At 40.2% G+C, this 13,227-nt stretch overlaps 1 protein-coding gene across 1 annotated transcript in view; it reads left to right on the forward strand.

Moving 5' to 3' along the window:
- chst11 (carbohydrate (chondroitin 4) sulfotransferase 11) overlaps positions 1–13,227 on the forward strand; it is a gene marked incomplete at both ends in the record, with an annotated part of 104,704 nt that overhangs the window by 76,062 nt on the left and 15,415 nt on the right. Inside the window, one exon of the mRNA XM_079183732.1 lies at positions 1,228–1,313. Within this exon, the coding sequence (XP_079039858.1) occupies positions 1,228–1,313 (86 nt within the window). The remainder of the gene's footprint in view (positions 1–1,227; positions 1,314–13,227) is intronic.

A 13,227-nucleotide genomic window follows, 5' to 3' on the forward strand; every position in this document is an offset into this window, starting at 1 on the left:
AGGGCTTTACAATCTTTACACATACGACATCCTCTGTCCCAGGACCCTCACATCGGGTGTAAGGTTACTAATTGAAAAAGGTACAACAGTGTATCAACAATAATCAAAGCATAGTTTGTTCTTCACGTCGTATGATTAATTACTTGTAAAGTTAACTGGTAAGGTCTACTGATGCACTGTATAGAAATGTATCCAGTGTAAACGTGCGTCGTTCTCATCATGAGCTCTCCTGATGGCAGTAACACATGTTCATCCATTAACATGAGGCAGATGACGTATGGAATAAACTGCCATTAAATCCTTGGCTTTCTCGTTAGCGGTCCCATTTCTTCCCTTGTCGATCCTGTGCCGTCCTTCAGCGCTTTTTCCATCCAGAGTAATTGGAGAGAGTGTGTTGGCGGGGGCGAAGTGTTGCACTGGCTGCTCCCACTGAGCTGCTGCCAGCAGCTACCGCTCTGTATCGAGTTGTGTAAAGAGCTAAGATCCAGCCAAACAAACGCTGAACTGTGGCTTCGCCCTTGGCATATAGTCACGGCTCTCATTATTTATCCCTGTAGCTTTCTGCCGTCTCCTCGCTGCAGTAGCTTGTTTAAAGTGATGGTTTCCAAAGTGGCGTCCTTGAGGATGGGTCCAGGGTGGTCCACGGCTAAAACAAAGAGTAGTTAGGTTTCACTCTCGCATCAAGTCTTCTGATCGTAGGCGTGTTTTCTCCACTATTAAAGAAATACAAATCAATACAATCAAACAGAGGTGAATTTTATTCAGAAGAAGGGGGCAAATGCCACCTTTGCTATCTATATATCACCATAATATGTACAAAAGGAAAAGCGAGACTGTTTAAAATAAAACAATAAAACAATCTTCCCTTTCCAAACTGACTTCACACTGATATAACATCACACCTACAAAATAGCCTTTCTAGGTGGTGGGAGTGTAACTTTCATGGTTTACTACAGTAGGTACCACTTGTGGATAGCACAAGTTTGATAGCGTTAACTTTAAGAGGTGTTTACGAACTGTATATATAACAACGACTGTATTCCAGTAGAAGAATACTACATATTTAGAGTGTCAGTATTCTTGAGGATGAGAATCAATGTACATGAGCAACAAAGGTCTTAACTGATTCCTCTCAACAAGTTTGTCTCGTTCCTTCCTTCCATTTGACTGGGCCGTTTGGTGTGATTGATCCTCAGTTAATAGTTATGTTTCTTCTCTGTTTTGCAGTCATGCGGAGGAACCCCTTTGTGGTGGATGGCTGCTGTAGGAAAGGGTCCCGCAACGCCCTGCAGGAGCTCTACAACCCCATGCAGGTAGGAGGCTGACATGCTCATTCAACTCCTCTCTCTATATGTATCTCTATGTCTATCTCTCTTGACCCTCATTTCTTCCTATTTGTACTCACCTCCAGCTGTCAGAGGTCTGACCCAAAAAGGCTGTTTGGGGCGCTTCCCCAGCCGACTTCAGTTTAGCATTTTTTGTCTATGCCTGCCTGTGTGCAAGCCTCCAACCTAGTTTTTTTATAGCAACGTTGACCTGCCCATGAAAACTCCGGGGGACAGCATAATGTCTGTCCATCTTTCGTACGGTAGTCAGGAAGTGCTACTGGCCCGAGGCAATAAAGCCGTCTTCAGGCTTTCGCGAATGAAAACATACAAACAAGGGACAAACACGGGACAAACAAGGGGCCGAGGTTTTGCTGAAGTCTTACAACTTACTTCTCTCAAGGACAGAGAGTAAGAAACAAGGCAATTCAACTGAAGTATTAAGCAACAGCAGGTGGTATTCCTCACTTGTCTCCGAGAATAGCGGGGTTATTATTGCACTCAGTGTTTGTTCCAGCCACTGAAGCCTCACATCATTTAGCATTCCACAATCCCATCTGAGTAGTCATCTGAGAGCATGACACCTGCTACATGATCGCCAGCAGGAAATTAATGCATATTATGGTTTGCAGCTTTAATGACTTTAATGACTTTATTGTACAGATAGGAGAGAAATGGAGGATTTTAGAATGAAATGGAGATAGGGACAAAGGTCTGGCAAGAACACCCTCTGTTAATGGTTACTATCAAAGCTGAACAAGGCAAGATTCAAATAAAAATAAGAAAAAAAGGTGTCCCATCCAGAGTATCGATTTATCGTAATTCTTAAAAAGATCTTAAAAAGTGTATTGATGGCTTCACACAATTCTGCCCATTACCTACACAACTTGTGTATTTTGCCTTTATTACTGCTGACGGCTTTCTAAAGCACCTGATACTTTTAGGATGATTTCCTACCTTCCGGGCAGCCATATTTTGGCAAAAAGGCTTTGCTGGCAGCCAACTCTATTTAGATGTGGCTGCCAAAAACGTATTGCATTCATAAGCTGTATGAAAAAAGAAATCTAATTTGGAAGACAAAAAGCAAATGTTGTAAAAAGGATAATGCTAACTGAGTCATTGATAACACAAAAGCCCCTTTGTGTTGAATTTTGTCGTGATTGCAGATTTCTTTCAAATTTCTTTTTGATGGCATCTGAAAATGATCCCAGAGGCAATCAGTGCAGTCTGTGGGTGGTTTTAGCTCATTGATTCTCAGTACAGGGAGGTGGAGGCCCAGTATTGTCAGCTGTACAACAATAAATATGTTTTCCCAGAACAAAAACAAACAATCAAAGATTTGCATGTAAAAACCAACAAGTTCTCACTCTTAACTCATGAGTGCCCCAACGCTTCAAACTATAGCGCTCTACGTACCCATCTGGAGTCAGTTTTGCACGTGTCATTTTCCGCTCGTTACATGCATGCACTGTCTTTTTTAAATAAACTTCTGTGTTCCAAGGAAACAACTTGGTTAGGTTTAGGAAAAGATTGTGGTTTGGGTTAAAAATTTTGTTTTTGTTACGTAGTTATGTAGGCTATATTACGTAGTCACCGTAAGTAACGTATGTTACATGACGTAAATTATTTCTTAACTTATCACTTATCCTCACACTTAATGACATCATGTCAGCCTAACAACACGACACAGAAAGAAAATCTACCCTACTTGCTATGTATATGGCTACACAGTTTTGTTTTTATGATGCTACTACAAGGAGTAGCCAAAGTCAGAAATGTTCATATGCTCGGGTTTTTAAAGGAAAACTATGCTTTATTACAACTTGGGTTTTAGTTTCCGCACTAAAATAATTGCTGATATCTTTGATTGCAGTAACATCACTATAAAAATATCAAAATTAGTCCAAACAAGCCTGATTATTCAGCTAATCAGACAGTTTGTAAGCAAGCCAACAGTTTTACCAGATTACATAGTCTAATTTCATTTTGAGGCAAAACTGACATAAATCACATGTCTGTAATAAACCCTCATATGATAAGAAAAATTAAGTCAAAGTTGAACCAGGAAGTGTTTAAGCTGTTTTCAATTGACAGTTTGGGTTGTAATTTGTCCTACTTACTTTGGTGTGTACAATCATCTCAGAGTAGTGGCCTAAAGTTTCACTTCAAAAATGTCATCTTGCTGTGTTGTTGGGTACCAGAATCTCTATTGCAATTCAATATTGTGAATTCTAGTATAGCATGCTACAATATCAGCGATGGAGAGGAAATGTTGCTAATAGGCTAACTATTACAGGGATAAAGAGATGGCCTGCTGTGGGGGTTATATCAAAGCATGGTCGATTTATCAAGCTAACCAGCGGACGGCTTGCTCTAGATGCTTGCTTTCATGCAACACGGGTTACAGAAAATGATCCGAACAAAGTAGTCCCCTATCTGGCATTAGCAACATGCTTTTCTACGCTGTGATAGGTGTGGGGATGAAACATTAGGTTGTTGCATTTTACAAATTTAACGTCTGGCTGGCTAGTTAGCTAGCTACCTTGCTAATTCCACCATGCTTTAATGCGAACCTTACAGTGTTCATAGAAAATGAGCCAAACAGCGGGCCTCACTTCACGCCCGCCACTGGGAGACTACTTAAACTTAAACCCTAGGCCTATTTTGAGACCTCTGCTCGAAAATGTCATACCCGTACTGAAAGGGGCTTATCTCGCTAACTACAAGGTCTGTTTGAATAATTTCAATGGAATTGTAACACTAACACTTGTGATAGTTTTTTTATATATGTACATATCAGTGTATATGTTACTGGTTAATGCTGAATGAATATAACACACAGCTCAAATAAAAAATGTTCAGGTTCGCCTGAAAAAAAAAACACTTTTATTGATTTGAAATGATGCAGACGAAGGCTTAAACTCTCTCAAATCATATCACAACACGTCAGCAGTCCTTTTAAAAAAGAAATTGGCTTTGATAGAGTGAAGTATGCCTGAGAAATCAATGCCGGTGTACAGGTCAGCTGAGGTCAGCCAACGTCAATTCTGATTTTGGAAGTCTGTCTTATTGTACTTTTATGCACTATATAATTATATATTTCACTTCTTTTATCACTAATAGTGTTCAATCTATCTAATACAGAAGTTTGGCATCATTTTGAGAGCCTGGGCTATATAAAAACCTGTAAAATATGGCTCATTTTCGTCAGAATTTCAGTTTTACGAGATGTATTTGAACCTAACAAAGCCTGTGATTGGCCGATTTGCGCAATTCTTACAGTTCTGTACCCGGAAGAGTGTGGGCAGTGTAGTCATTCGTTATTTGAGTTGTTTGACAGAATTTTAAGCCAATAAAATAATCGAAAACTGTGATCCGCCCCATGGGTCAAACCCATTGGCCAAAACTGAAATTATTATTCATTCGTCATAGAATCTCAGAGAAACTCAGTTGTTTAGAAGCAGGAAGGACGGAGAGCTGCTGCAAATGCAGGAAATGGATTACATTTTTTTCGGGCCGACTTTCTTCCACAAAAACATCTAAAAGGTACGAAACGTTTCAATATTTATGCTGTGTGTTGATCCGAGGTAGAATAATTGTAACTTTTTAACGGTGAAAAGTAGAAATATTCTGAAGCTATAGTTCGATGTAGTGTGTTCTGCTGGTGCTCGTGGATATTCTCTTTGTCTGAAAAGTGCCGTAGATCGCGGCTGGGATCGATAACGGTGAACATTGCTCGCCTTCTCCTGGTGAGAAATAGGTGAAATTGTGGTAGTACTTGTAGTACCTTGAAGTACTTTGTGTATATATATGTTTTTGAGTGATTAAAATAGGTTACATGGTCCATTTGATCAGAATCTCTTCGTCATGTACGTTTTTTAAATATTTAAAAATATCATTTCATTCGTTCTCAAAAGTGATTTGTACTACATGTGTACACTCTTCGCCCCCCCTCTAGAACCAAATTGGGCTCCGCTCGGGATCTAAGGCAGGAGCTCTGGAGAAATTAGCCAGCTCTGGAGATTGACAAGGTATCCCGCAAACTAGGCAGCCCTCCCCACTGGAGCTCCTGTCTGCTCTCAATTTTGATGATGTTAACAATTAACACAGTCAATGAGTGACTGTACATAATGAGAGAAACAAATATTTTCAGCCATTATAAAAAAAAGCAAGCCCACAAAACTTGCTAACCAGCGTTAACGCACATGTTCAGAGAAATATTCTGTGCTCCGCCCACAAAAATACATCATCAGGGTTGATAATAGAAAAGGGTTCTATACACAATGTTTGTGGGCTTCATCATGTAAAACTTTTTCTCAAAATAGACATTTGGAACAGAATGGGGGGGGGGGGGGGGGGGGGGGGGCTGTATATATATATATATATATATATATATATATATATATTTACAGAGGCTGAAGAACAATACTTTCTTCAGTAGTGGTGCACCAGCTGTCTAGAAGAGTGAGACAGCTGGAGATGATCCTATCACAGTGATGGATTGGATAGCTTCTGCTCCTCTTCTGTTCTCTCATCACTGTCCTCCTCACTATCTAGCACTTAATGTCCGCCTGCCTCTTTGGTCTGCAACTAACCCTGGTCTGTCTCATCCCTCACACCTCCAACTGTCCTTTTACTCCCTGTGCTCTGTCTCCTCTGTCCTTTGCTGTCTCAAGCTCACTTTTCTTTCCTTTTCTCGAATCCACTGTCGGTTTCTTTTTTCCTCTGTTGGCCATTTATCACCGTGGCATGCACCTTATAAAGGTATACGGTTGGAGGGAAGACTTTAAGTGGTTTTCTGGACAGTCAGGATTAGACCCGGTGCACGTGGGCTCGCCAAAGGTTCATTTTCCATGAAGGATTTTTCCACACGTTCTCACCCATGTAAAGTCCCATTGATATATTTCTGTGTGCACAGGGGGTTCTTACTGCAGCTAGAGTAAACTTTAACAGGGTGCTTGGGGTCAGTGGTCAAGAAAAAGCTGTTGCTGTGTGTGTGTGTGTGTGTGTGTGTGTGTGTGTGTGTGTGTGTGTGTGTGTGAGCGTGAGCGATAGAGCGAGTGTGTGTTCTGGCTCTGTGAGAAGCAATTTGAATTGTAGACCATCACAGTGGGGACATTTTTGGCATATTTTGGCAAAGGCATTTTCATTTGGTTGACTTTATGTTTCAGACGAGGGTTTAAGGTTGGGGGTAAAGCGAGTTGAGGGGAAGTGCGGAATACTTTTGAAAAATGACCGTTGGTCGACATACTTGAAAAGCAATGAAAAAAATAAAGTAGATACCCAAAATATGAAAACAATAGTATGTGGTTTTCTATTATTTTGTTTGTCAAATATCAGGCAGGTGCTGTGACTGTGTGCCACTTCCCAAACTCTTGTGTTCATACCCAGGGCCTCGTTCACCTTGTTCTAATCTATATTTGTTGTCAAATATAGATTACATATAGATATAGATTACAATTACTAATCTATAAATACATACAATTGAGAATTTTAAGATAAACTGCAATGCACCTACTCCATGCAAAAACACATGATTAGAATATAATAGGAACTTATTGTTATGTATGATAGCAAAAAAGACAACTGTATTGGGTTCTGTTTTTGCTTATATACGTATATAATCAATACTACCTTGAAATCACTTTTTCAAAGCTGCGTATTATAAACACCCAAATAAATCTCTCTCTAACTTCTTTTCTGTCATCCATCTTCGTCTCTCCATGTTTTTTTGTGTTTTACATTCAATTAATAACTGTTCTGTGATTTCCATACAAATACTAGCTCTCATTAAATATATCTGGGGAAAAGGTTTTCAATCCAAGGCTTAACTTCCCTTTTGGCGAGGTATAGGCAGGGAGCAAAAGATGTGTTCCAAAAGCTCACAGAGATCCTCTTCTTTGCTATTTTTACTCGACAGAGTGTTTGCACTACATCACCGTATTGAACTGAACTCTGCTTCCTTGGGGCCCACACTGGCTTCTTTAATCAGAATTAAAATCAGAGTGAGTGATTTGCTAAATGCAATAAAACCTCCAGAGGGAATGATTTGATGTGGCCACACACATGGTCAGATACCATCTAAAGGCCGGGAAGGAAACTCGTTTCCTTACACAGTAATTATCTTTCCTCCTCATGGAAAGGTTGTGTTTTTTCTCCCAGAAGCATGTAGACACCATAATTACCGAGCCAATCCCTGGCTTACAGTTAAATGCTGATTCAGACATCAGGACTGAGGATGTGCATACTGGGATGAATGACTCAAAGCTAACATCAGCACTAATGGAGTGCCACTGTAATGGAAGTATGTGTTCATAGTTTGTGTGTGGCTGTTGTTATGTATCTGTGTCATACAAGGATATAGAGCCGAAAAATAAATCTTCCAAAGTAAAATCCTTTGATTATGATTTTTTTCTGTTTGTGTTTAAAGTTTCAGAAAGGCTTAGATTTAATTTATGGAAGATTAGTTAGACTTTTTTTGTTTCTCCTTTCTCTCTTTACACTCTGAACGACAATTTACTCACAGTAATGGACTGTATGTTTCCATCTGTACATGGTTTTAATAGAAACTAATTTAATTTGACAGAATCAGATAAGGTAGAATTAGGTGTGTGTACACTAATTTGTGAAAATAACTTGTTTGATAGACAGATTGGGATGTTTCAGCATACTGGGCATGGCAGAAACACCTACCCAATGAAAACAATGACTAAAAACAGACCTGGTTAATCAGAAATGTTAACTTCACAGCCATAACTGCAGGGCTGCAACTACTGTATCCATACACTGTGCAGTTATGGTCAATGAGTCAGTGTTCTCTCACTTCCTGTGTCATCACACACTACGTAGCCACAAAGCCACACCTCATACCGATTACCTCGGCTTTGTCAATGTCAATGTGGACATGCATTCTTACTAGTCCGACTGTATAGAAGTCTATTAGAAAATGACTCTACTTCTCACTTGATTTATTACCTCAGTAAACATTGTAAACATTGTACGTTTATGGTCTCAATCTCTAGTTTCAAGTCTTCTTCAATACAGCATGATGTTCATTTAGTGAAATAGACCATAAAGCAGGGTATGCTATTGGGCGGGGCCACCTTGCCAATTGACAGGTTTCTACCACGAAGTTATACGGTTTAGGGGTTGTCCGAGCTTTCTGTGTTTTTATAACTTTAACCTTTTCACAGTGTCATTTCAGTTTACGAAAGTAACATTTTGTTCGGTCTCAACAGAATTTTTGGGTAATCATTCGGCCCAGAGCAAAGTTGAACCTTTACAGGTCCATGACAACTGGGCAACAGTTGTTGTTTTTTTAAACAGAAAATGACTTGTTTTGTCGCTTTTGTTTGAGGACTTGTTGAGCAAGACAGATCCTCAGTCAGTGTCCTCTCCTGATTGTCTCCACTGAATATCTGAGTTGGGGTTGCCTTGGCAGCAGGCTAAGCAAAGTAAGTTACACATCCTTCTCTTCAGCCACCTCCTCCAACTTTTTCTAAGGGATTCCAAAGCGTCGCCAAGGAAGGTGGAATCCCTCCCATGTGTTTTTGTGTTTACCCAGGACCCTTCCTTTCAAACTTACGTAGAATACCTCCGCAGAGAGGTTTTCAGGAGGCAACCTGGTCAGATGCTGTCACATTTTGGCCACTTGCATCCACGGACTCATTCTCTCTAGTTATGGCCCAGAATTCATGTGGACAGAAAGGTATATTGGTAAATCGAGAGACTGGTGAAAATGTGTCCTTCCCAAAAAGACATAACTTGGTTGAATTTTTGGCAAATTAAAATTTGAGAGAGATGAAGAATTCATCAGTACTGTTGGACAACCAACAGGTCTAATTAGAAATGGTTCCAAATGAACTGTGAATATGAATAATGTTGTGGAGAGTGGTCATTTTAGTGTTTCCTAAATGAATGTATCCAGTGAAGGGAGGAAAGTGTCTGCATGTGTCTGTGTGCCACTAGATAATACCTGTCTGGATTGTTTCACCAGCTGCAGATATCCTGCTAACTCCACAATCCCTTGGATTACTTGAGTGTGTGTGTGTGTGTGTGTGTGTGTGTTTTATCACGCTTCCCTTCCCGTCCTCCCTGGAACCGGCACCCTGGGCCAGAATATCGGAACAGAGCGGCAGACACCGGCACAGACTTTAAAAAAATATGTCGCTCCTTTCACCCACACCAAAGAAGCTACAGCAGCTGTCTGAGTGCTCTGCTGTAAAAGCCATCAGAGAGCACAGCTATACGCTGTGGATACGGGTTTAAAATGTGTGTGTGTGTGTGTGTGTGTGGGGGGGGGGGAGCTGGATAAGTCACTCTGGGTTTTGAAGACAAAGGGATTTAGAAGAGTACACTCTTTTTGTCTCGGTCTATCTCTGGAGGCTGCAGATGAGCATGGCTGAAGAAAAGGAAGTGAAAGGAGAGAGACAAAGGGATTTAGAGATGTTTTGTTTACCGAGAAGATAAACTTCTTAGAGAGAAGAGACAGCTTAGCACAGAAAGCCACAGAGAACACAGGAGAAATAAAGTTGTTTAGTTCCCTTACAGTCAAAATGTGTCACGATCTCGACCACCTTGTGTCCTTGAGATCATCACATAATTCCATTGTGGGGAAAAACACAATGCACACAGGAGAAATCCAGTGCACAGCTGGAGCCCTGGTGCATGTTGTCCCCGTCCCTTTCTGGAGAAGGCTGTTGGTTTAACGTGATACCCCTCTAGATTTCATGTCCACATTTGTGCTGTTGTGTTTTCCTTTCGACAGGAAGTGTTGCCCGAGAGTTTACAGCGAACACACTTCTCTTTGGACATCGACAGCTGAGAAAATGCTTCCGGTAAAGGAGCATAAAGAGACAAACGAAGATAAAACATTGATGCCCTTTTGTTGATTTAGCACAAGCATCCTTCCAAAACACAGTTCAACTCACATGAAAATTAAACTTGAAAATAAAGTAGATAAAGTATACAATATCATTTTAAAATGATAGCGCAACCTGTGATTATGGTCAAATTCATATAATGTATCACATGCAATATGCAAGGAAGACACATATCCTTGAATCTGAATGTTAATGTTGGGGTTTGGAGTTAGACCGCAGGCATTACTTGTTTCATATAGTGACAAAATAAGCAACACATTACGTCATATACAGGCGCTTGATCAGGAGCCCTTGGCGTCACTTTTTAATGCCCTGGTTAGTCCTCTGAGTTAAACAATGGCGCACTTTGGTCACAGTTGTGAATTCAAACAAAGCTACATGGTTATGTTTAGGAAAATATCCTGGTTTGCGTTAAAACTATGTACTTTAGTTACGGAGGCTACGTAAGTTGAGTATGTTGAGTTAACTGGTTAACATCGATGAGTCAATGTTTGACTTTTGGTTACTATGAAGGCAAATCACTGTCAAAATCCGAGAGCGCAAATGAGATCCATGCGTGCGCGTATTTTACTTTGACGAGCGCTTTTATATCGCTCCGCGAGCAAAATTCACTCTTGCGCGAGCAAAAGTCGCTCGAGAAGCTTAAACTTGTTCGCCAGCGAAACTTTATTCTGCTCGCTCACGAGTCTTTTTTCTGCTCGCTCGCGAGTAGTTTTTCTTTTTGACAGTAAGTGGGCGGACCCAGTCTCCATTGTATCTCTACATCTGATTGGTCACAATGCTCGTCTTTGGATAAACCGGATATCACTGACACAGACGCCAGGTCAGTTAGAGGTGGTTATCAATCTGCCACTAAACACTACTCCACTACATTTGCTTTGAATTCACTCCATCATTCTATTACAGACAATGTGTGTTTGATAGTCAAACTGTGACAAACAGCTCAAGACACTCTTTGGTCTTAATTGATTAAAACATGATGCGATCATATTTAATCATACTGTTGTGTTTACAGAAGAGATATAATGTAGTTGTATATAATATGAGCAACAATTTGGACCTGCTCAAAGATCTGGAGCCAAGATTAGGGACCACTGTTTGTATATTAACTGTTAAATCACTGACAAGTAGTTAGTGGATGAAAAAGTATTCAGATCCTCACTGCAGTAAACGTACTAATACCATACTGATGAAACAATAATCCACTACGAGTAAAATACCTGCATTCAAAACCTTAGTCAAGTATGTTATTATCAGCAAAATGTACTTTAAGTGCAGAAAGTAAAAGTACCCGTGCAGTAAAATGTACATTATTTGCCCCTGACTTGTAATGCAATCTGAAAAGTCAGAGTGATATCCGGTTTATCCAAAGACGAGGGTTGTAACCAATTAGATGTAGAGATACAATGGAGACTGGGTCCGCCCACTTATTGTCAAAAAGAAAAACTTTTTGAAGAAACTGGACTGGTCTTGTTGAAGAAACAATAATAACACATCAGAACAGAACTCCGGTTCTAAGTCGCTCTAATCACACAATGAATGAAGACTGAAAACACAATCACTGTGTTTCACAGGCTTAAAAAACGAGACCAGAACCCGACTCGTACCCGCCACTTTCATACCCGACCTGATTTGGTTCTGCCAGATTTCAGACGTGAACCCGACCCGAGACAGAGGCTTTGTTATGTTCTTTCTGCTTCTCCAAAGACTTATGCTTGATGCTTGCTGTGGGAAGGCTTTCACACAACAACTAGTATCTGACTACGGAAAAAGACCAGCACATGAAAACATATAAGCTCTACATATAGATGATAAATCATAGGTTTAGTAGCAATACACACATTGTATGCTACCAACACTCAGAGCAATCTCGTCATGTTTTCATAATGGCATCATAATGGCCTTCCCCATCGTGATTGGGGATTTTAAGAAGCGTCCCCTTTTGCAAGTTTCTATGCATCAGCGACAGCTGTGGTCGGAAGCCAATTCTCTCGAATGTAATTTACCAGGAACGACCTTGAGGGAATCTCTTCAAATTTGGCACAAACATCCACTTGGACTCTAAGATGAAGTGATTATAATTCATGACCTCAATAATTCATATGCTAATTATGACAATTTGACACTAATTTCTAACTGGATAAAATAATGGTGTGCATCACAAAGCTACTTAAAATGCAGATGATTGGTGAAGTCAGAAAGAGAGAGATTTATTTTTGGAAATAATCCAACCCAAGCCCGTCCCGAGCTTGACGCTTACAGGTCCCAAAACTTAAAGGGACCTGTTGGATTCAGGTCATGTGGCATACAGCCTCATATGATACGCGGTGTTGACAGGTAAAATATGACATTCAACTCTAAATCAAAACTAGACTGTGTCTACGCACACAGCGACATTTACAGACTTCACAGTACGGGATTTCTGGGTAACGATTCCTTCAAGATTCTACAAAATTCTTTTCTTTGCAGCCTTTTGAGGGCACCAATCTGCAGACTTTCCAGATGCAGGTTTGAAAACAGAGAGAGAGATCAGTCGCAGCGTGATAAGTGGAACCTTTATTTTGCTTATTTGTCTTCTGCTCCTCCTCTTTTTCACACTATTTTTTGCCTTACACAAAAAAAAAAAAAAAAGATAAAATAATAAAATAAATAAAATAAAAAAGGATCTGGATTGCTCTGTCTCTTCAAAAACATGATAACTCCTGTGAGGTATTCAGGTTGTGTTATCGTTGACATGTAAACATCGTCCATTTCTCCCACTTCTCACGACATCGCTCCACTTCAGTTCTTATTCTGTGAGTTAATAGTTCCATATCATATATTCATTCACAATTTTCAGCCATTCATCTTGTGAAGGTGGTTCTGCCTTGTGCCATCTCTTCGTGATAGCTTTCTTACAAGCTGTTAGCAAAATGTTCAGCAGATACCGGTCTTCTCTTAACACAGTGTCTGCTGTCATGTTACCAAAGTAGAGAAACATCCATGACTTAGGTATGTCATAGCCCAGAATTTGGACTATA

Source organism: Pholis gunnellus (assembly GCF_910591455.1).
Source record: "Pholis gunnellus genome assembly, chromosome: 22".
Taxonomy (NCBI): Eukaryota; Metazoa; Chordata; class Actinopteri; order Perciformes; family Pholidae; genus Pholis; species Pholis gunnellus.